General features: G+C 40.6%; 1 protein-coding gene across 1 annotated transcript in view; it reads left to right on the top strand.

Annotated features, from left to right (window-relative positions):
- The first annotated feature begins 1881 nt into the window (after positions 1-1881).
- The window catches only part of RAB2A (RAB2A, member RAS oncogene family), a 44984-nt gene continuing 25433 nt past the window's right edge, over positions 1882-21432 (top strand). Inside the window, exons 1-4 of the mRNA XM_087752718.1 lie at positions 1882-2063; positions 2156-2287; positions 12230-12301; positions 16007-16074. Of these exons, the coding sequence (XP_087608844.1) occupies positions 2242-2287; positions 12230-12301; positions 16007-16074 (186 nt within the window). The 5' untranslated portion in view covers positions 1882-2063; positions 2156-2241. The remainder of the gene's footprint in view (positions 2064-2155; positions 2288-12229; positions 12302-16006; positions 16075-21432) is intronic.

Genomic DNA, 21432 nt, shown 5'->3' with positions numbered 1-21432 from the left:
CCTGTCCATTTCTAACAAAACTTCTTCTTGTACGTAAAATAATGGGGAAGTGGCTTTCTTCCATATGTAAAAGGTTTTTAAACTAGGAGAAAATTTCACATGCTGCTTTCCGATGCTCTGTCCTGTCCAGGCAAGACCTATTCAATATTTCATGAACAACCTGGGTAACAAAATGGCTGAGATGGACTAAAAAGAAAAAAAATCAAATACATGTGACAAACTGAGTGGTTCTGATCAAAATTACTGAAATTTAGCAAAGGGAAAAACAGTGCTTAATAAGGAGATACCAAACATATAGATACATTTGGGTAGTAACCATCTAAATAGGGATCTAGGATGAAAAATAAAATTCAGACGCTGTTAAAAAAAAAAAAAATCACATTCAGAGAGAAGCAGGACTGGAGATTCTCCTATGACTTTATTTTGAGGTGATGAGGCTGGTGTTACAGACACGCAAGAAGTGCTGTTTTGGACTCTACAAATAATGTTGAGAAACTGGGAGAAGTACAAAAAAAAAAAAAAGAGGAAAATGACTGACAAAGGAACATGGAAAATGTGAATTTTTCACGTGGAAGAGGTAGATATAATGTTCATAATATATAAAGGAGCTTCTTTCTCTTTATAGAAATCTTATTTTTTGCATGTCCACAGTGAAGAGGACAATAAAAAAAACAAGCCTAATTTTGAGTTTCGTAATGAAATATGGAAACAGGATTTGGTACAATCACCTTTACTGAAGGTTTTTATGAGTAAGTTAGATGCACACCTGTTAGAAGAGGTGGAAGTCAATGTTGTCCAAGTTGTTGACCTGATGCACCATGAATAAAAATCTTTATAAAGTTAAAAGCTACCAGACTGGTATAGCCAGAAAGGTAGACCTGTGAGTTCATATGAAGAAAATGCTAATGGCTCTTCAACAATTCCACCAATTCACAGTCAACAAACAGCTGAGCTGAAGGGCACGCCGATCATCATCAGCAGCAGCCTTAGCACCTGACTGGAGCGTCCTACAGCATTACCATTGCCAGGCATCTGACGTAGCCTCAGCATGGAACTGACCCGTGAGCCAAGCTACCTTGACTGCTCCAGGGCCAAAGGCCTGGGTACACGGGACACTTTGTGAAGTGGCTAAGGAAGACCTTGATGTTTCTTCCAACTCACCAGTCCCATGTGAACTCTAAACAGCAGCTGTGAACTTAGGCTACCCTCCTGGCTCATTGCTTCCAGTTTGATGAGGAAAGACAGAAACAGAAAGGAAAAAACCTTTTCCAAGGCAGAACTCAAGTTTGATGATGAAAATAAACTGTTCATAAATGAAGTGTTTCTGCTTAAAGGCTTCTCTAGCTCAGAGCTGGATCCGCAGCCTTAGATCAAGCTTTTTTCCCTGGATCCTCTCAGCCAGAAACGCCACAAATGCTTCCAATGGCAGCGCTGGGTTTTTGCCCACAAACTGCCCCCCACCCTCCTACTTCAGCACCCGCGACCCTGCTGCAAACCAGGAGCTCGGCAGCGCCTAACAAAGCCCCGCCTGCCGCCATTCTCCTTTTCCCAGCCTCCCCCCGCAAGGCAACCTTCCCCCCGCCGCCGCGCCGCCCCTCTCTGAGGAGACCCCCGGCCTCCCGGGTCCGCAGCGCCCTCTCACTTATTCCTCCCACCAAGGCGAAGGAAAAATCGCGGCGCCAGGCCGCGCCACCCGCTAGACCGGCGGAGAGCGGGGGGATCAGGCCGAGCAACCCCCGCAACGAGACCCCCGCCGGCCCGGAGACGCCGCCTTCCCTCAGCCCCACCGGGCGCCGGGGCGGGCGGCGGAGCCCCGCCCCCACGCCGGCGGGAGGCGGCCCCGCGCGCCGGGCCAGCGGCTACCTCAGCACTTCCGGGTCGGGGGCGGGGCGTAGCGAGGAGGTGGGAGCGTGACGTTGCCGGAGGGGTCCGGGGCCGCTCGGCGCCTGTTATTGTTCTCGCCGCCCGCTCTTCCCGCCGCCGCGTCTGCCTTCCCCGGCGCCTCGGGGAGCGGCGGGAGGGCAGCAGCAGCAGCGACCGAGCCCGCCGGCGCAGGGGCGGAGGTAGGAGGGAGCGAGCGAGCGGTGCCCGCGGAGGCGCCCAGCGGGAGCGGGCCGCCGCCCGGTGGCCGTTAACCGTTTGCACCTCTCCGCAGCGCGAGCCCTGACAGCGGGGGCGGGGGGAGAGCGCGCGCGTCCGGAAGGAGCGAGCGAGAGCCGGCGAGCCGGGGAGCGGGCGGCCATGGCCTACGCCTATCTCTTCAAGTATATCATCATCGGGGACACAGGTAAGCGGCGGGGGCGGGGAGGCGAGGCGAGGCCGCCCCGGGAGCGGGGGGGCGGGCGGGCGGGCGGAGCGGAGCAGAGAGCAGGGCCCGGCTCCCTCGCTCCCATTTCCGCAGTGCTGGCGTCGTCGACGTGGTGGCTGTGCGCGAAGAGGCGGCTCCCCCCGCCTCTGCGCTGGGCCCCGCCCGGGGCCTCGGCCTGCCTCTCGGCAGCTCCGCGCCCGGCGGCCTTGGGCCCCGCGGCAGGCCTGGAAGCCTGGCAGCCGCCTGCGGGCCTGGCTGACAGGCCGCGGGGCAGGTCGGGCTGTGTCACGCCCCTGGCTGCGGCATCGGAGCGGGGGAGGGGGGAGGAAGAAGGCGCTGTCACTGCAAAACTTGCACCCGGGTAGTGTCCCGTATTTGCATCCCCGCAGCAGTGAGGCCTGAGAGGTGCCGCATGCCACCCCGCAGTTTTGTGGCGAGGCCGAGACTGATGCTGTGAGGTACCTTCAGCTCAGGCCACAAGGATGCCCTTTCCAGCCCTGGCTGGAGGTGCTGTAGCAAACTGTTAAAGTGTTGAGACATGCTGTCAGAGGAAAATTAAAAGCCCTGGCTCTTTCCTTCTAATTTACAGGAACTGTTTTTTGGGGTTTTTTTACTGCTTCTTTCTCAGATGTTTCAGGTTGCTTCTGTGGTCTCTTCCCTTCCTCACCTACTTGTCACTTTTTAAAAACTTGCTCCATTCTATTTATCATTGGCTGCTCTGTAACGAATAACAATGCTTACGAATGCTGCAGGCATGACCATATGCTGATAGGAATTGCTGTTTGAAGCCCTTTTGCCAATATACGCTATGCTTCCACAGCATAGTGTGGGTATACGTAGCATACTTTCATCAAACTGTTGTCAGGACAAGGTAACTAACATAGTTAACTATTGTGACTGTGTATTGTGCATCTTTCTTGTTGTTTTCCTCATACCTGAATAAATGCCTTCTTTAATAAGTTTGATGATACAGCTGTCATTTTACATGCTCTTCTAAAGATACCTGCATAATTGTACTTCATACCTATGAACCAAATCATCTGTTGCTGGAGTATAATAATACACTACAGTTGCATTACACATGAGGTTGTTAAATACACTGGATGCAACTACTATGTGATTTTATCTTTTTTTTTTTTAAACCTCCACTTAAACTCTGGATGCTTTTTTAGACTACTGCAGTAGCACATGTAGTACAAACAAATCTTAAGAAATATATCACAGTTATAATGACCGTGTTGGAAGCATTAGGTTGTAGATGACAAGCAAAAATTCTGATTTTTCTTGAGTATTTAGCTGAGTGGCAGTTCATTAAACCAGAGGACAGGAGATTACCTGAGCAGATTCAGGGGAAGTAAGAAGAGATTTGTCTGCCCAGGGTGATGCAAAATGTTAGTGCAGAATTCAGAATGACAGTGGCCAGTTCTGATGCATCTCTAAAAACTATAATCGATAAAGTGGTAGAGACTGTGGCAAACAATTGGTTTGGTCATTGATCATATACTGATTAAATTTTTACAATGAAATATCCTCAGCCTGTGCTGTGCTTTTGCTTGAAATGTGAAATATAGAATGGATGTGTGTTGCTTCTGAAGTTGTTTCAGCTGCTTAAGAGTCAAATATGGGAAAAGTGAGATAGAGAAGGGAAACACAGAACGAGAACAGCTCATAAGTTTTTTTTGTTGTTGTTGTTGTTTTTTTTAAATTCCTGTGGCTTTTATTCAGAGTTGCTACAGGAAGCTAATTAAAACTGCTGCAATGATCATTCTTGGAAGTGAATTAAATATGCCAATAGTGGTAAGTTGGTTTTGCTTTTATTTAGATCTCCTATGAGCCTTTTAAGTATTCTAATATAGCTAGTACTGAAGAGCCAATTTATGTTGTGCACAGTTGTTTGTTGCCAAAATGACTGTGATGGTTTAGGTGTTACTACTGTTCTTCAGACGAAGGCAGTTGAGCTCACAGCTCTGCAGATGGAAATTAAGAGTGGATTGGGTCTGTCCTCTTCAGTTCCAGTGGTGGTCTGCCACTGCATTCCAGCCAGTGAGGATATGCTAGTGGCCTTGCAGGCCATGTTATCTCTGGGATTTGATTTAGAGTCTTTGGAAATGGATCAGCTGCCTGGTGACTCAGCAATTAGTTGTAAACAAACTGTAGGAGAAAAGTAAGACAGCATCAGCTAAAGACAGATGCTAACATTTAGCTCATCTTCCTTTTCAGCGCTACAAAACAAAGTGGGTTATGCGAGCCGTGAACAAACCAACGAAAAACCCCTGCAGTTATACAAGACACTTGCATGTGTCTTCTCTGAATTGTGATTCCACATACTTTCATCTACTTAAACACAGGAATTCAGTATGATCTCAGTCTCTTAAAATGACAGCCACGGAAACTGACTGTGCAAGACTGCTTTTTGCTCAACAGCTGTTGTCCCCTTGCATTGCTTGCTTCGTTGGTCATTGACATTCCGTGACTTTTTGTTTTGCTGGTACTTCAGGCACGGTAACTTCATGAACGTGAGATTGATTCTATTATGGTTGTTACATTTTATTTATATATATATATATATATATATAAATACGTGTCTTCTGTGTAGTTGGAACTGGTTTAAGATCTAGTTAGTTTTCTGTTGTGGGAGAGACCTGAAATGGCATGGCTGTCTTTCAGGTACTCAAACAACATTGTCATAAATCTGCATGGTTTTTGCATTTTATCAGTGGAACAGTAGCTGTGGAATTTCATGGAGTTGGTATCTTTAAGAGAAGAATGCAAGTATTACGGAATACTGACTGCTGTGAGAGTTAACCAGGAAAAATCTTGATCTGGATGTTTCCAAAACATCATAGGAGTTTGCAAATGCATTTAGAGGCATATGTGGTGCATTCTGCCTGCGGCTCTGAGACCTTTGCCGTGGTGGTTGATAGTGTGTGTTTCATTTTGATTGCTGGTAGGAGTTGGTGTGTTCATCCACTCTTCCCTACACATGTGCTTTTGGCCACCAGTTGAGGTGGACTTGGATCTGAGCCAGGGTGAACACTTTGCACACAAGTATTGCCTGTTTTTGCAGTTGGTGACTGAAAGTCTGTCATTTTTTTACTTAGAAGTTTTTCTATATGATGGTGAAATCTTCTTTTCTGCTTGAATGTTTCTGTTACCAGCAGTGTACCACATGGGAATAAATATGTGAGATTTCTGTGAAGACTAGAGCTGGATTTTTTTTCCAGAATTTTTAATATGCATTAAACAAGATTTTCTTATATTGGAGTATATTTACTAGATTCCACCAGAGAATGCTACTGAACTGCAGTATGCCTGAAATACCAGTTTTACAATGGTCAGGTTTCTTGCCACCAGCATAACTTGTCAGTTGTATCCCATCTAAATGTCTTGTAATGATCAGTGTTGCTGCATCTTCCATAAGCAGGTCTGTCTTCCACTTTCCTTGAATGTGTTAGTTCAGCAAGCCTCAGAGCTTCTTGTGTAATGAACTTCCACTTGCCTTTCAATTTCTGCAGGTAGTTGATGGTTATAAACCAACAATATCTCAAAGTTATTCTTATTAGGGGGAGATGATGAAAGAAAATATAATTGTTTGGTGATCTAATTCTCCTTATTCCTTAGAGTAAACTAAGCTGTCTAGTCAACCATTTCACTTGTCTAGGAGATTCTCAAATGTTGAAATTAAGCAATTGAATTGGCTTTATTTTTCAGGCCTCCTTGTGAAATGTTTCTAGTGTCAGTGCACATTGTTCTGAAACAGCAGCTGTTATTAGCTAGCAGTGTGCAAGACCAGAGCCTCTTGCCTTTATTTTCTAGGAGTATGTAAAAATACTTCTTAACTAAACGGGTTTTCATCCCACTAGAGCTGGTGTTAACACCCCATGATAGTTTGAGAACTTGTTCGTACTGAAAACCAGAGTACTGATCTGTACTACTTATATCTTACTTTGAGACCCTTTCGATTGTACTTTGATCCCTAAAAGAGCAGGTATTAGGTGTTGTGTAAGTACATCTTAGCCTCTTAAGAAAAAGTGAACTAGAAATAACAAACTGCAAGTAGTTGCCCATACAAATGGTTTCATGAGACTGTTACTGTGCATCCTTGTACTAGTTCTAACCTTTAATTACCCCCCCCCCCCAAAAAAAAAAAACCAACAAGGAAAAAACCAACAACCCCACCCCCGCAACCTTGACTAAAACTGTTTTATTATGACTGGCTGGCAGTTTTCTAAGTCTTTTGTGATCATCCAGGACACGAAGAGGTTTTCTACAGACTCATGTAGTTGAATTTTGTTTGGAAAGAATTTTTACTTATTTATTTTTAAAACCTGCAGAGTTAGCAGTTGGGTAGTGCCATACTAAATGAAATGTGATAAAGCTGAACAGCTCCTTTCAGTTCATAAGTCTGCACTAGTTTTTATGTAGAAAGGAAAACTTAGGTCATTGGCTTCAGATATGCTGTTGTAAATAATTTACAGCAATGTTTATTTATCTAAGTATTGAAGCTGAATCATCTTTAAAGGAGTTAAAAAGCCATTTTTATGACATTACTTTCCCCAAACTTATGTAGCCATTGTGAAGGATTTTAGAGGTTATTTTTTCCCTTTTTGTCCATGCTATAATTGGTATGTGAAGTCCCTTTGCTCTATAACTGGCAGTTTGGAATTTTGTAGTTTGTCCTTCCTATTAATTTAAATAAAATTTTCCCATTTGATGACAGAGGTGTGACTAACAGATAACTGGCTGAAAAGAGGTTAAGAAAAATCTTTGCTTTCGGTTAATGTCTCATTATGCTTAGGCTTGTGAAAGGGTAATATTGCACTTTGCTGAGTTGCATAAAGATGCTGTGGTTGGAAAGGAAGGAGAGAGAGAATGAGCTGCAGCCTGTGATAAGAAAAGGGGTTATTAAATATCTGGAAGCTGTGCAGCCTACTAGAAATAACTAGAAGTAGCTCATAAGTCAGGTTAGAGGTATATATTTTGTGACATTTGTACTATTTAATTACCTGTTTTAAATCTGAGTTGGTTTTAAAATCTATGTTGAGACTTGTCTGTTGTTTGAGACAGTCCTTAGCCTTTTTAAAGGTTTATTTTTGTTTGTTTTCTAAAGGGAGGTAAGAGAAGCTGGAAGCCCATTTCAGCTCAGTTGGTATTGGGGTTTCCAAGCTGACGTAGTTGATTACACGTGAAGGGAGGAGGTCTTGCTCCCCTTGTGGTGACTTTGATAGTCTACCATGAGCTGAACCAACCTGCTAACGCAGTAGAAAACTACCTACTTTTTGGCTTAACTTTTTGCTTGGTGGCTGAATCAGCTGAGTTGGCCTGGGGAAGTGCTTACCAAGATCTGGAGTACTTTCAAGGGAGGAAACTGGACCTAGGAGGATCAGTGAGAGCAAGATATCAAAGGGGGAGCAGATCTTGATTTCTGTGAGCGGTGGGCTGATTGATCACCCTGTCTTGTGAAGCAAGAACAAGAAAAATGCAGCTCTGTGAGATGACTGAGTTAAGCCAATGTTTATCTGCTGCCAAAATGGGTGGACCTGGTTACCTCTCCTTGTCTTGGCGGTGAACTTCTCCTTCTTAGCTGTCAGCATCAGTGCTTGTGTGATCCTTCAGAGAGCCAGTTCAGCTCGCAAAGATGATTTAAAAAACAAAACTAAACAAATAGCAAGCATGGTCAGAAAAGTGTAAGAGCCATTTTGAGTAAGGAGGTGGAATTGTGTGGGAAGGAGTGAGTCTACCCATCAGAGGCAGCTAGCAGATTAACTGAAGAGATTTGTCTTCAGGATTCAGTTTTGATAGCCAGGTTGGGATGACTACTACTGTAGTTCTTTTCCTCTTGTCACCTTTCTTGGGCTATAGTGGTGCTTATGTGAACAAGTAAGGAAATTATCTTAGCCCCCTCTCCCCCCCTTTTTTAGGCATTTTTAGTTTTGAGCCAGATCAGCTTTCTAAGACACTCAAACATCAGTGGAAGGAGCACTGATGAGGTTCATCTAGTGGTAAGAAAAGCCAGGAAGTTTTCCTCATGTTGACAGTAGTGCACCTCTGACTTTGCAGCTGACAACTGAACTTTCCTTGCCCTATTCACAGGGAGTCACAGGAGCTGAAAGGGGAGAAGGATGCAAGTCAGCTTCCTTAGCAAAAGCCATTTAACTAGCTCAGCTGTATCATCACCTGTGCTATGGTTCCAGAGCTGCTTTTTTAATTGCCATGAGTGCAGCCTGCTACTGAAAAGAACAACCCTTCCCTTTGCTGTGTGTTTTGTAGCCCTAGTCTCATGCACATACTAGTGTTTTGGGTGACTGTAGTTTTATGCTGGATCCGTTTCTCAGCTTAGCTCATTGCATAACCTTACGAGTGAGAAGGGAGAGGTTAGCTTTGCCACTTAGCCATTCTGGCTTGCCGGGCAGTGAAATGAACACACTAGTGTTGATATAAGGAAGGGAGGTGTTGGAGCATGGCTGGGCCAAGGTGGACAACAGCAAAGCTCTGGCCTACAGAAACTGGCTGCAGAGTAGCACCCAGATAAAGAGGAAGCTGTTAAGGGAGGCAGAGGAATTTAGAGAACTGGCTCAGGCTGATAGTTTGGAATTCAGAGCCGGAGGTAAAACTTGTAGCACAAGTTCCACTTCCCATCACTCTTTGGGTCTAAAAAGTGATGAAGGGGTCCTAGAACAGGCACTTGAAAAGAAGCATGCTGCTCCCCTCTGAGCACATAATCCATTGTTTTAATTTGTTCCTAAGCAAGGGCTTTTGTTTACTGTGTTGGTGAAGTGTATCCAAGCTCTGCTCATTTCTTGTTTCAAGATATTGAGATTTTTTTTTTTTTCCCCTTCGGAGGTGGTTTATCTGAAGGTATATTAAAGTAATTGTGGCAGTAAAATGGAGAACGAGTTAATAAATAACTGAATTTGTCCCTTTTGTGTTCTACAATTGGCTATCATAAGACATGCTCAACTACTTTTCCCAGACTGTATGCCTCATTTCAGGTATAAGATTTACGGTGCTAAGTGAATGAGATACCCAGTCACTTTGCTCTTAGAGTTAACCAGTGTAGTTACTTTAAACCATTTGTATGCCATGGAATTAGCTGCCATGCAACTGTTAATGGATCTTTGCAGCATCTATTTATGTCACAAGATGGTAAACTGCTCGGGACTTCATATACAGCGCCTGTTCCTGATACAGGTTCCTGGCTGTGTCTATGGTAGCACAGTCTGCTCAGGCTTTGGAAGTGAACGGGCCACAAGCTATTCATGTAAGAACCTTCCTGTTACAAACTTGCAATGTCTTAAAACTATAAAATTAAAACTAAATGTTATGATTAAATATAGGCAATAAAATATTTGTAAGTAGTATCTAAAACAGATTATAACCTAAACTTAACGGGTGCTACAGCTTCGTTTGCAACTTTTTGAACCTCTCTTCGGTCAACAGTACAAAACTTAGGGACTTCCAGATGTTTTTTGCTGGAAGGTTCTGAAGTGGCAGGAATGGCACTAAACAGAAACTAGTTATTTCTTCTGTTTCTGCGTGTGAACCCATCAGTCTGCTCCTAAAAGGCCTGCTACATAGAAGTAACTAAAAGTGCAGTCATCTTGTGCCAGTTTGAGACAGGGCTTGCATCAAAGGGGCTGTGGTTGTCTGTCATCTTCTGTGTGCTGACGCTAGTGTTTGTATGTTCTCCTGAACCAATAAGCTGGTCACCAGCCTTACAAGAAGAAGAAATATCAGATTGCCACTTGAGAACTAGTGCTGGGACACCTAATCGAGTGTCACTTTGTTGATTAGATTTTGAAATATTTTTCTAATGTTTATAAGATATGTGCAGGAATATTGGATAGTTTTGAGATTCTGGTTTATGCAATGATACTGAAATCACTTTGTAAAGTTAATGGCAAAAGGTATTCAACATTCCATTTCTGGTGTGATTTATAGGTTGTTTTTTGTAAGTGGGATAGTGATTATGTTTTGCGATGGGGCAGCTGTATTTCATTGGTGGTATAAAAATTATCTGTGTATTTAAACAGTGTTCTGTGAGTAGAAGAATTTTGAACATTTTAAGGTTCCTTAGAATTTTGTTCTCTGTCCCTACGGCTCCAGTATTCTGCCTGTCCTTCTTCCTGTTTCTTTCTTACCTCCAGCGCTCTCCCCCATTCCTCATCCATTTCTCGTAAGTCCAGTGATTTTGTTGAACAAAATCTATATGTGCTTACAAGCTGCTTATGTTCTGACAGCTTGCTATCATAAGCCAGAAAGCTACAGAAAAGAGATCTGTTAAGACCAGTGCTGCAAACTTTGCCTTGGGCTGTAGTTCCATGCCACTCTAAGCTGTTGATCTGCTGGCTGCTGCATTTCTCTTCCCTCATTTGAACTAACTCTCATGCTTGTCTGACCCTGCATGAAGCCCTTTCTGTTTGCTTTGTCACTGTTCTTGTCAGGTTAGCGTGCAAACCCAGCAGACAACTGAAATGGCTTAGATGAGTTCTGAAGCAATGTGGAGAAAGGGGCACGAACATGCTGTAGGGAAGAGAGTAGGGATAGCAGCACCAACAACTGGCTTAGGCTGCTGGAATTGCTGCATCACTTGGGATATTAATCTCAGAGTGTCATCAATTTGTCACAACTCATTTTGTGACAAAATTAAATGCAAGTCTCCTATTTCTGTTAGGTGTGATAGAAACTGGCCACTTAGCTTTTAAGACCAAAATGACAGGTGGGCAGTGGTTACAATTATATCCTCATGAAACATACTAAAAAACTTGAAAAATGAAGAGTTTAGTAGTAGAAAGATCAATGTCACTATATGCAAACCTCTGGTATGCATATCTTGCGTCTTGCAGTATGGTTCTTTTCCTTATCCCTTTGTTTGCTGTCTTTTATTACCAGATATGTCACTCTTCATCAGCTGTTGCTGACCTCTAGTATGTGGCTAAAATAGCCTTATCTTGCTGGACAGATAAAGCAAAGTAGAGCGGGAACTCAGATGCTGCAGTATTGTATGTTATGTGATATAGTTCAGAGTTTAAATGTTTGTAAACTAATGTATGACTGTCAAGTTTTAAAAGGATGAAAATCTGAAATTTGACTGAGTAGGATGGGAAGAATGACCCCTTCAAGTAAAAGAACAAGGAAAAATTAACTGTAAAAAGTATTATGTTTACAAACCTAGGTAGTTTGAGTACTCCTATTGACTGCATTAACTTTTGCTTTTCTGTGCTTTCTGGAACAGAAGAAATTGCCTTTTTGCTGACCAGTGTCCCTGTAATGTGAAGTAGTTAACCCCTTTGGGTCTGGAATCAGGATGTCTGCGGGGGGGAAACGTTTGGGTTTTCTGGCTGGCTGTAATATGAGCTCAGCTGTTGCCAATTCTGCTTGGACTATTTTTTGGCCTATTTGGAGCCAGTGGGCAGAAACACATAGTGGTTGTAAGCAGCCATACATGTACTGCTGTTACCTCAGCTGATAAATTAAGGAGGTAGGTGGGAGTGAGGTGCTCTTGGGGATCTAGTTAGCTTGGAAGAAAGCTGAAAGTAGTGAGGGGGAAGGAGATGTAGGGTTGTGAGGAGCAACAAGACCTGTAGTTACTGTGGAGAGAGGATGTGAAAAGATACTTTGAAGGTCTGTTAGGAAACTTTTTTCTGCTTAATTTTAAAAGCAGAACTGCTTTCTCAAAAGAGGAATTAATTTTTGTTCAATTTTTGAAAATAACTGCTTTGACTTTAATATTTCTGGAACTTTAAAACCTGTTACATTATGAAAAAGTTGCATACACTTCCAAGTAGGTGAAGTCTAGTATCTCAAGTTCTAGTAATGAGTTTTAAACAATATATACCATTCACTTACATTAATTTCTATTGGTTCTTAACAGATTTTTTTTTTTATTTGCTTAAAACTTCTTTCTTTTCTTTTTTTCAGGTGTTGGGAAATCATGTTTATTGTTACAGTTTACAGACAAGCGGTTTCAACCAGTCCACGATCTCACTATTGGTAGGTCTCTTTTGTCCCCCACAATGCTAATGATTAAACAGCTAGGGTACCTCAGCATGCATTTATGAGTTTGTTCTGCTGTGGTAACGTAGGATTTGTGCTGTATTAAGGTCACAGTGAATGTTTAGTTTATGAATATTTCTTGGATGATAAAGCCAAGTGGAGGCCTTTTTTATTATTGGGAAGGTAGAATCTGAAACAGTTAAAAAAATTCATAGCTGTAGCATCTCAACTGTCTCTTCAGAAAATCTAAAAACTGGGCATGGAAGCAGAATTGGCCAATCTTGAAATGCATTGATGGTGATGCAAATGGCATATTTTTCACTAGGGAATACAATATTAGCCTAGCCACAGAACCTTGAAGACAAGTTACAGATAAACTAAAGCAAACTTAACCTTAAAGATGAATAAAAAAATTTACTATTTGGGAAGACTAACTTCTGGATAGAGAAGGATTGAAGTGTGAAGCTATTCACTGTTTTGGAAGGGACAGGGGGTTTTCTTCCTGAGTCCTCAATTGGATGTGGACCATTTGTATTAGGTATTATTTGATATTGATACTAGGGGAAACAAACACGTGTTGACAAAATGCATTGCCTCTGATCTAACTGCAGTAAATGATACAAACTTTATTTTTCCACACAAAATGTGAGGAATAGCGTGGGAATAAATTCTTCTGTAGGCAAGCTTAGTCTTCAGATCAGTTTCAGTGTTAAGCATAACAGATGCTAGCCTCTGATAAGGTTGCAGAACCTTTGAACTTCTTGATGTTATTTCAAGGAACGTATCAGCTCTAATTGTGGTGAGCCTTGCACAAAATGTATCCCTAGTCTCTATTTTTAGTGTGTGCCCTGGAATAGGTAGGCTTCTTGTGTTTGGGAGTACTGAAATAGATGCTTGAAATATAAACAAATATTCTTCATGTAACAAAATGTGTCAGGTGGTTTGGTTATGGCTTCCCTTTCTCTCTTTACAGCCCTCCCACACCTTGTGTGTGGCTGTCTAATATAATTCAAATTCTTAGGCTAACATCAGTTTTCAGACATTTCTGAGGTCTTGGCAGCAGATAGGCTGGCTGAATAAAGAGCCTGAATTCTTTAGGGAGGCATGAGTTATTGTCATCTTTTCTTCTTCAGGCCTGCCAAATATATGACACCTTATATATCACTTATGCCTTTGGCAGCCCTGTCACATCAGCAAGCTGATAGGCTGTGGGAAACAGCTTCACCTCAGCAGGGTGGTTGTAGTGCCAGTTCTTTGCCTGGCATATAGCTAGCTGAAATCTGGAAGCAGAAACTGAAGCTAGCAGGATGAGAAGGTGAACCTAGGTAGCAACATAATGAGGGATGTAGGAATGGAGCATGGGAAGCTGCTTGGAAAGGGGAAGAAGGGGTGTAGGCTGGAAGCAGCCTCCTTTCACTTAATTAATAGGGCATGCGTGTGTGTTTTGGCTAGGAGAATGCTTTTCCCAAGTACCCAAACAGATTCAGAAAGACAGAGATAAATAAAGAACATGGGTTCAAAGTCATAGGAATGCCCAGGCAGGGAAATGGGATGGGTTGATGTTACCTAATGCACTTCCAACTGATGATGTTGAAACTCCTGAGAACCTGTAGATGGAATAGAAAGGCTTGTGTTACATAGCCTAACTTTTTTCAATATAATACAATGATTTTAGCCTATGCGAGTGCAGATTTGATTCCTGCTGTGAGCAACTCAGGAGAGGAGAAGGGAAACGGAAATTGAACATGTGGAAAAAAGACATTTCATCTAGAGTTGTGCAAAATTCAGCCCCAAATTTTAGTATAGCTAGCCTAAAATGTTATCTCTAAGATTGAAAAAATTCAGAGAGAAACTTCGTCTCTAATGAAAACAAGGCAGGGGGTAGAGATAGAAAAATACCCGCTTCTGTGTATTCTGTCTGTCTTTGAGCTACATTCAGAATTGTGCATAATTGTACTAGTGTATTCTAAAAGAGGTTACAGTGCAACAACTATCTCAATTTATTTTTCATTTGGGAAATGAAGTATCTGTTATTAAAAGAAATGAAGGAGGGAGGGAGAAGCTGCATTGATGCAGTTGGGGGGGGGGAACAAAACAACCCCCCCAAAAAACAAACCACACCCACCCCCCCACCAAAACCAAACCCAACAACAAAAACCAAACACACACACAAAAACCCAACTGAAAAAAATCCCACAACATTTGTAGGTAGATATGGGTGACAAAAATCACTGTAAACATTCTGTTTGGTTTGCCCATTGCCCTTAGGACATGCCCTTACTGTAAACCTGAACAGCTTCTATTCCTTCTTTAAGAGAACAAACTTACTATCAAACTGTGTGTTGTGTTTCAAATTCAGAAATTTCTCTCAGCAGGTATTTTGATGGAACAGAATAAATATTCTTTTAATTCTTCTATGGAGTTGTGTGTAGAAGCTAAACATTTAGGATGATCGCTGGATTTAAATCAGCAGCTCCCAAACTGCATTTTGAGTTCAAGTAATACCTGCAGCGTTGGCACTTGTAGTCCTCCAAGGATCTTCCCCTGGCTTTGCAATCAACTTCAGAGAGAGCATTGTCATTCACCTTCTTTCTGCCCCTCACCCTTCATTCTTTCAACTTGTTTGCATACAATTACTGCAAGTTATTTGGATGCTAAATAGAGCACAGTGGTCGTTGGCCCACGGCTTTTATTTGGCTCAGGTATCCTGTGTGGGGGAGAGTGGTTCCTCCCCGTCCCCTTCCCCAAAAGTTATTCTGCAGAAAGCAATGCTGTCCCCCCAAATATTCTAAACGAGCTTTTGAAGAGATGTTTGGAATACTTCAGGGCTGCTTAATTGGAAGACTTCAGTCCAAGTCTAGATGGTGACCAATTTTAGACAAAACTTAAGCTACCAGATCTTTTTTTTTTTTTTCTGAAATAATGGATTATGAAGCGTAGATTAATGGAAACTTCATAGCCTTTAAGTACGTCCACTAGCTCTAGGCATTTGTCAGATTTTAACTACTGTAATAATAGCCTCAATTTATGCTTAATTTACTGTTAATGATCTTAAAGTTGCTTTAACAGATGGTACAAAAGGCTAAATTTTTCCACTGAAGAAATTCCTTTTGTTTATTTGAAATACATTCATTTTTTCCTCAGTTATTAAATTTGATGGTTAACTAGCTAGAATTTTGGAAGCATTTTTTTTTTTCTTAAAGGCAGATGAGTTTTAATTAATATAGTAATAAAATTTATCTTGTTGAAGGGGACATTTGTATGCTCACTTAATAGAATATTTTATTGATAAAAGAATTGTAGGTTTAATTTCTTCTAAATTGGCTTCAGCAATCTGTCATTGGTAGAGTGTTAAAATAACTACGACTTCAATTTCCTGTTTGCATTCAAATGGACATGTTTTTCTTCCTCTGATCCCGCTACTAAATCGTTTGGAAAACTTTGTAGGAAATGTCTCCTTGAGACTTGCTCTCATTAATGCATTTTTAAAGCACTTGGAAAGTAACAGTTTTCTTCCTTCTGAAAGACTTTCCAGCTCTTTCAAGCAGCTGGAAAATTAACTAAAAACAGATTGTGAAAGAGATTATTTCCTACAAAGACAATGTTGAGTTAACTTAAACTTACATTCTTGCTTTCATAGTACTTGACCGTTCTTCTTTCTGATACATGCTAATAATGTAATCTTTTGTAAAATCTATTCAGGTGTAGAATTTGGGGCTCGAATGATAACTATTGATGGAAAACAGATAAAGCTTCAGATATGGGATACGGTAAGTAATAAATCATAGAAATTATTTAAACGTATGGCTCTGCTAGCTTTCCCTTTTTTCTGGTTAAGCTCTCTGTCATCAGCACCCATGTGAGACTATGTACTTTGTCTCGCAGCTTTCATTGGTTTCTATGAAGATTAAAAACTTGCTAAAATTTCCTTTTTTGGTGTGATGCATTCTTAAAACAGTGCAAATTTCTGCTGTTTGCACTGTAACTTTACTTCTGCAAGTAACACTTTGTCAGATTTCTAAGACTGGAATTCATGCTGCCTCACTTTTTTGTGAAAGTTTTCTATATTATTAAGAACTTATATTTCTCTAAATAGTCTTTCTCTGTGCATTTGTGCAAGGTCTGGTTAATGTAACATCCTGTTGGGAAATTGTGGTGTGTCTACTAGCTTTAATCAAGAATTCTCTAGAGGAAGTGTTTGCATTTCCAACGTAGAAGAAAAGATACAGCTCACTGTTTTCATAGAAGACAACAACTCAAGTTCACTGTAATCGTGAAGATAGTAAATACTTCAGACAGTCAAGAAGGGACTGGTAAAAGCTTAAAGTTTTGAAAAGCCTACCAAAAAACAGACTTTGACTTTTGAGGGGGTTCAGGTTAGGAACATACATTAGCGAAGGCAGCTGTAGACGAAATTACTAATTTTACTACTAATGCAGCCACTGTCTTTCATTGGATTTCAAACTGATTTTATTAATGTGCTATTATCTGCTCCTTGGATACAAATGAACTTCAACTATTTTTGAGTAGATTGTGTTTTTCTTAGTGCCTCTGACTCAGTAGCTCTTTGCAATGTTTGGTTTCCTGAACGCTTGCAAAGTGCCTGATAACCAAAATTTCAATGGAATTGCTTTTGATTATAATTTACAAACTGTTTTTGGACAGGGATTTTATCTGACTAGCTTCTTAACTATATCATACATGAATTAAAAATATTCATTAAAAGCATTCATACACTGAGCAGATTGTACACTTGTGTTGTAGTTAATAATTTATAAGTTGTAAGCAATGAATGACTTAGTATATTGGCTATAGTTAAATTTTTAACTGTATACAATCTGATTTCTTAGAACATGGGGTATTTCTATTCTAATCCAATATGGGCTTGTAAGCATGTCTAAATTCCACTGTCTCAGTTTTGATCTTGGGTGCAAAGGTGCTGAAGGAATAGCAAAATAAGAAATATGATGAGGTAATTGTCAAGAGATGTTTTACTTACAAGTGTTAAGGTATGCAAAAATGTCCATAATGACCAAGGTTACCATGTCTGTATTGTGTATCTGGGTTGAGCATTTCTTGAATTTCTTTTTCTGTTAGCAAAAACTGCTAGCTGTTACTGGTGCTATCTCCATTTTTATTAAGCTGTAACAATTTCTGTTTGATAAAAGAAAGTTCGTTTTACACCTATGGTTAAGGAAACGCATGAAGCATTTATGTTTTCAGTTGGTGCTTACTGTGTCACAGCACCAGCACTTCTCTGATTTAGTGCTAGCCTTACGTACCTGCTTTTAATCCATCACTGAACAGGGTGTATCTTGAGCAGAGACATAAGAAGTGGTGAACTGGATAGAATTTGTTTTGATGGGGTAACAATGAATAAGGACGAGCTTTCTTAAGAGAATCAAACACTTTAGTTCAGATTTTTCTGGCCAGATATTTCTATGCGAGAGTACTCAGTTTGTGTTGTTTTCAACAGATCACTGCAGCTCCAAGGAAAGGTGTATCTTAATAATGGGAATGTATGGAACCTGCAGCATGCCTCACTGCAGCAGTATGTCATAACTTGCAGGGGCAGCTGAAGCTAACACTGTTGCATGTCTATGAGATCCATTTGTGTGCTCTTCTTGTATCATAACTCAAGAATATTTGACTATTTCATTAGCATCTTAGTTTGGATCAGGAGTGTGTTACAGAAGTTAGCTCTGCTTACTGCAGTCTGGTTTTCGTGTGGGAGTATGCAAACTGAATTCCTTTCAGAGGAGGCTGAACTGGAAGATATGCTCAAGGAATCCACGGGTTCTCGTTAGAAATCGTAGTCCAGTATTTGGGTCTGTGAGCTGGTAGTCTGGTAAAACTAGTCCGATTAAAAAAAAAAAAAGAGAAAAAACCCAACAACCCAAAAACAACAGCAGCAACAAAAAAAAGAACCAGAAAAAAAAAAACAAACCAACAACACCAAAACCCCCAAACCCCACATTCCATGAAAGATATTCAGTGTGGCCCTTGCATACTTAGTGTTAGGTATTGCAGTTTCGGCTCTACTGCTGATGGTATGTCTACACCAGCAAACAGTGTGTCCTGTTGTTCTCTCCCAGCTGCAGGCTGCTCCTGGTCTCCCCACTGCTGGGCTCTGCAAGCTTGCTGCTATGTGTGCTGTGGCACGGCCAGGTTTTTAGGTCTGTGAGTCCTTGGGTTTCACTTTTCCTTTCTGGTGCATTTAGGTCAGTCAAGGGGAGTGCAGGTATTGGACCAAATCGTTCATTTGTCTTGTCTATCTTTGGTCTCTAGCTTATTTCCTTTCCTGTGTCTTTAATCTTAGTAATGGCTTTCAATAGTTGGATAGACTGAGAAATATTTTTGTCAAAACCAGTTAGTTGGTAATTGCCTACTATGAGGAGTTAAGCTACTCTTTCGGGGAAGCATGGTATTTGAGCTAGTGTCAGTTACAAAAATAACTTTTAGAGAACCAGAAGTGGACAATAGAAGCTGGTAAGGATAAAAATGTCTGTTCTAGGAGCTATTAAGCTTTGTGAGTTTAAACAAGCTGTGTAAATGAGGTTGTTTGTCTTGTGGCAGTGTAATACCAAGAAATACTAATATTGCTTCTCCTCAGAAGAACTTCATTGTTATAGAGAGATACTGGGCTTGTTACCAGGCTGAGTCAGTAGCCTTCATTTTGTTGTTGAGGGGGATGTTCTGTATTGTATTGACTGTTACTAACGAGTCATTGTTGGTGAGCAAAAATAAGCAGTAGTTGAAAGAGGCAATTTAAGTTCTCTCAGACGCTGCAGGGGGAGAGATCAGTGATGATACTAAGTAATACTACTTATGTTCTCTGAATTAAATTGATATGAATGAGAATTGTGTATTTAAATACAATAATTTTTTAATATCTATTTCTGCTTCATTTCATGGACATCTGTTATAAAAAAAATCTTAATTTTTATTCATTATTATGTTTCTATAACACCTTAGTCTTGCTCAGACTAAGACTAAGTATCTGAAATCATCTTTTCTTTTTTTTATAAGCTAATTTCAAGTAATTTCTTGGTTTCCATACAAATGAGCTTTCTAATTAAATTGACAGTGTTTTCTAGTCATTGAGAGCTTGCACAAAATAGCACGTTTGTGCAAGATGGAAGGCATAATTGTTGAAGGCATGTCTCTTTTCCCTAAAACCATGGTGTGACTTGTCCATCCACTTTCAGATATTCTGAATATACTAATCCTTCTTGGAAATTCAGTTATTTTTCATATATTTGCAACCGATTTGGATCTAGTAGAACCAAAGAAAGTTCCCTTAATTCATTAAATGAGTATTCATTTCATCTTAGTGATATTGTTAATTGCTAGGATGTAGTGCTCAAGCCTGAGAGTTCTTTACTAATTGTCTACTGCAAGATATTTTCTACTTGCTTTGGTAGTCAGAGCATATTTTTATGTTCATGGGCAGTTGGTGAATTCTTCTACTGAATTTTTACTAATTTGGCTCTTTAACCGTTGTACCTGCAAAAATGTAGCTACATCTTACAGCTGAAGTTGTGATGACTCAGTGCTCGTGGCCCTTTGTTTTACTGCCGTGAAGTAACATCAAGAACTTGCAGAGGATCGATTTTGATGCCTGAAACTAGTTTGATCATCAGTTCATAGATTGTGTTTGCTGCTATGTGAGAGCATTAACTTATTTCTGGATTCATGGAACCGGGGGGAATTTGTCCATTTAATAGTTATTCCTGTTGCAGTTTGTGTAATAGGACCATCATCTGAACTTCAGTGCCAGTAGCTAAGTTATTTTTCACATCCATGAGGGCACTTTAGGAAGCTAAGGTAACTTGATACACCTTCTAGCTTAGTGTTCAGAAACCTTTGTCTGTCATGTGCTTAAATGTATTTGGTTATTGAAATACTATATTATTGGTATTTTATTTTCTGACTGGTTATAGATTTCTTGTCTGTTTATCTGTGGCTTTCTACAGTAATAGAGCAAGCTCTTGCTTCAGATAAGGCCTTAGATGGAAGGAGGGCGAATCGCTTCCTTTTGTCCATAGCGGAACTCCCATTTTAGTGAGAGTAGCTACTTAAAATCTAAAGGTTTCAAATATGTTTATAACCTGAAATAAATCATAAGGGTACTTCTAATTATGGAGGGCTAAAGTTTTCTGTTTCTCTGATGTGTTGGGAATTGCTTTGGATGTCTAAATGGCATGCATTCAACAACATCAGAAGAAAAGGCGTATGGACAAATGATCACTATTTAGATATATGTACAGTTTCACCCTTGGGGATCTTTAGTCCTCTTGAAATTTCAGTTATTATTAGGATGCTGACAGGGTTATTCTGAAGCAACATGTAGCTTGGCTGAATCCTCCACATAAATTTTGACATTCTTGAATTGTTACAGATTCCTCAAGTGTCTTTAGTTCTGTTCTTGTTTGGGAACGTCTTTGCTGGAAACCAGCAGGGTTTGGGGTTTTTTTAATTATTTATTTTTATACTACTTTTGTGCCTATTCTTTGTACTACATGCTAGTAAATCACCTTAAAATTCTCTGTATTCTGGAGTAGAGGCATGATTGCAAGAAAGATTAGTGCATTTGTATAAACAAGTTGCCATGTGACCAAAAGGCTGTTAAATTTATTTATAACTTTCAAAACTATATTCAAAGGATACGTATTGCTACTCTCTCTGGAACATTTTGTTGCAGGGACCAGCTTTGTGGATTAGTTCCCAACTCGCAGTTGTCATAGGTAGTGTGACACTTGCGTGAGCTGGTTGTTTCTTAGATGTGTTTTTAGTTTTCTCTACAGCTTACAAAAGTGTAACCTAGTTTAAACGAGCAATAATTCCCAGTGTGAATGAGGTGTTCTGTCACCGGGTTTGAACATACCACACATGTATGCCCCTTCTAAAAGTGAAGGAGTCTAGAGCTACTAGCTATGGTGCATTGTAGTTTCTCATTTTTCCTATGGATGTATACTATATATAAAGTTTCTTTCCAATAAAAACTATTGGTCAGCTTGGATGTTGAAGGCCTGCTGGGATGTACTCACATAACTTTGTCCTTGAAGAAACTTCCCAAGTTCTTCAGCATTGAGAGTAGAGAATTCAATAAAATTAATGGACTGTTT

This window comes from Nipponia nippon, unplaced genomic scaffold, assembly GCF_047370975.1.
Source record: "Nipponia nippon isolate SJK-2023a ecotype South Korea unplaced genomic scaffold, ASM4737097v1 scaffold_1, whole genome shotgun sequence".
Classification (NCBI taxonomy): domain Eukaryota; kingdom Metazoa; phylum Chordata; class Aves; order Pelecaniformes; family Threskiornithidae; genus Nipponia; species Nipponia nippon.
This window is presented reverse-complemented; position numbering and strand designations above follow the sequence as displayed.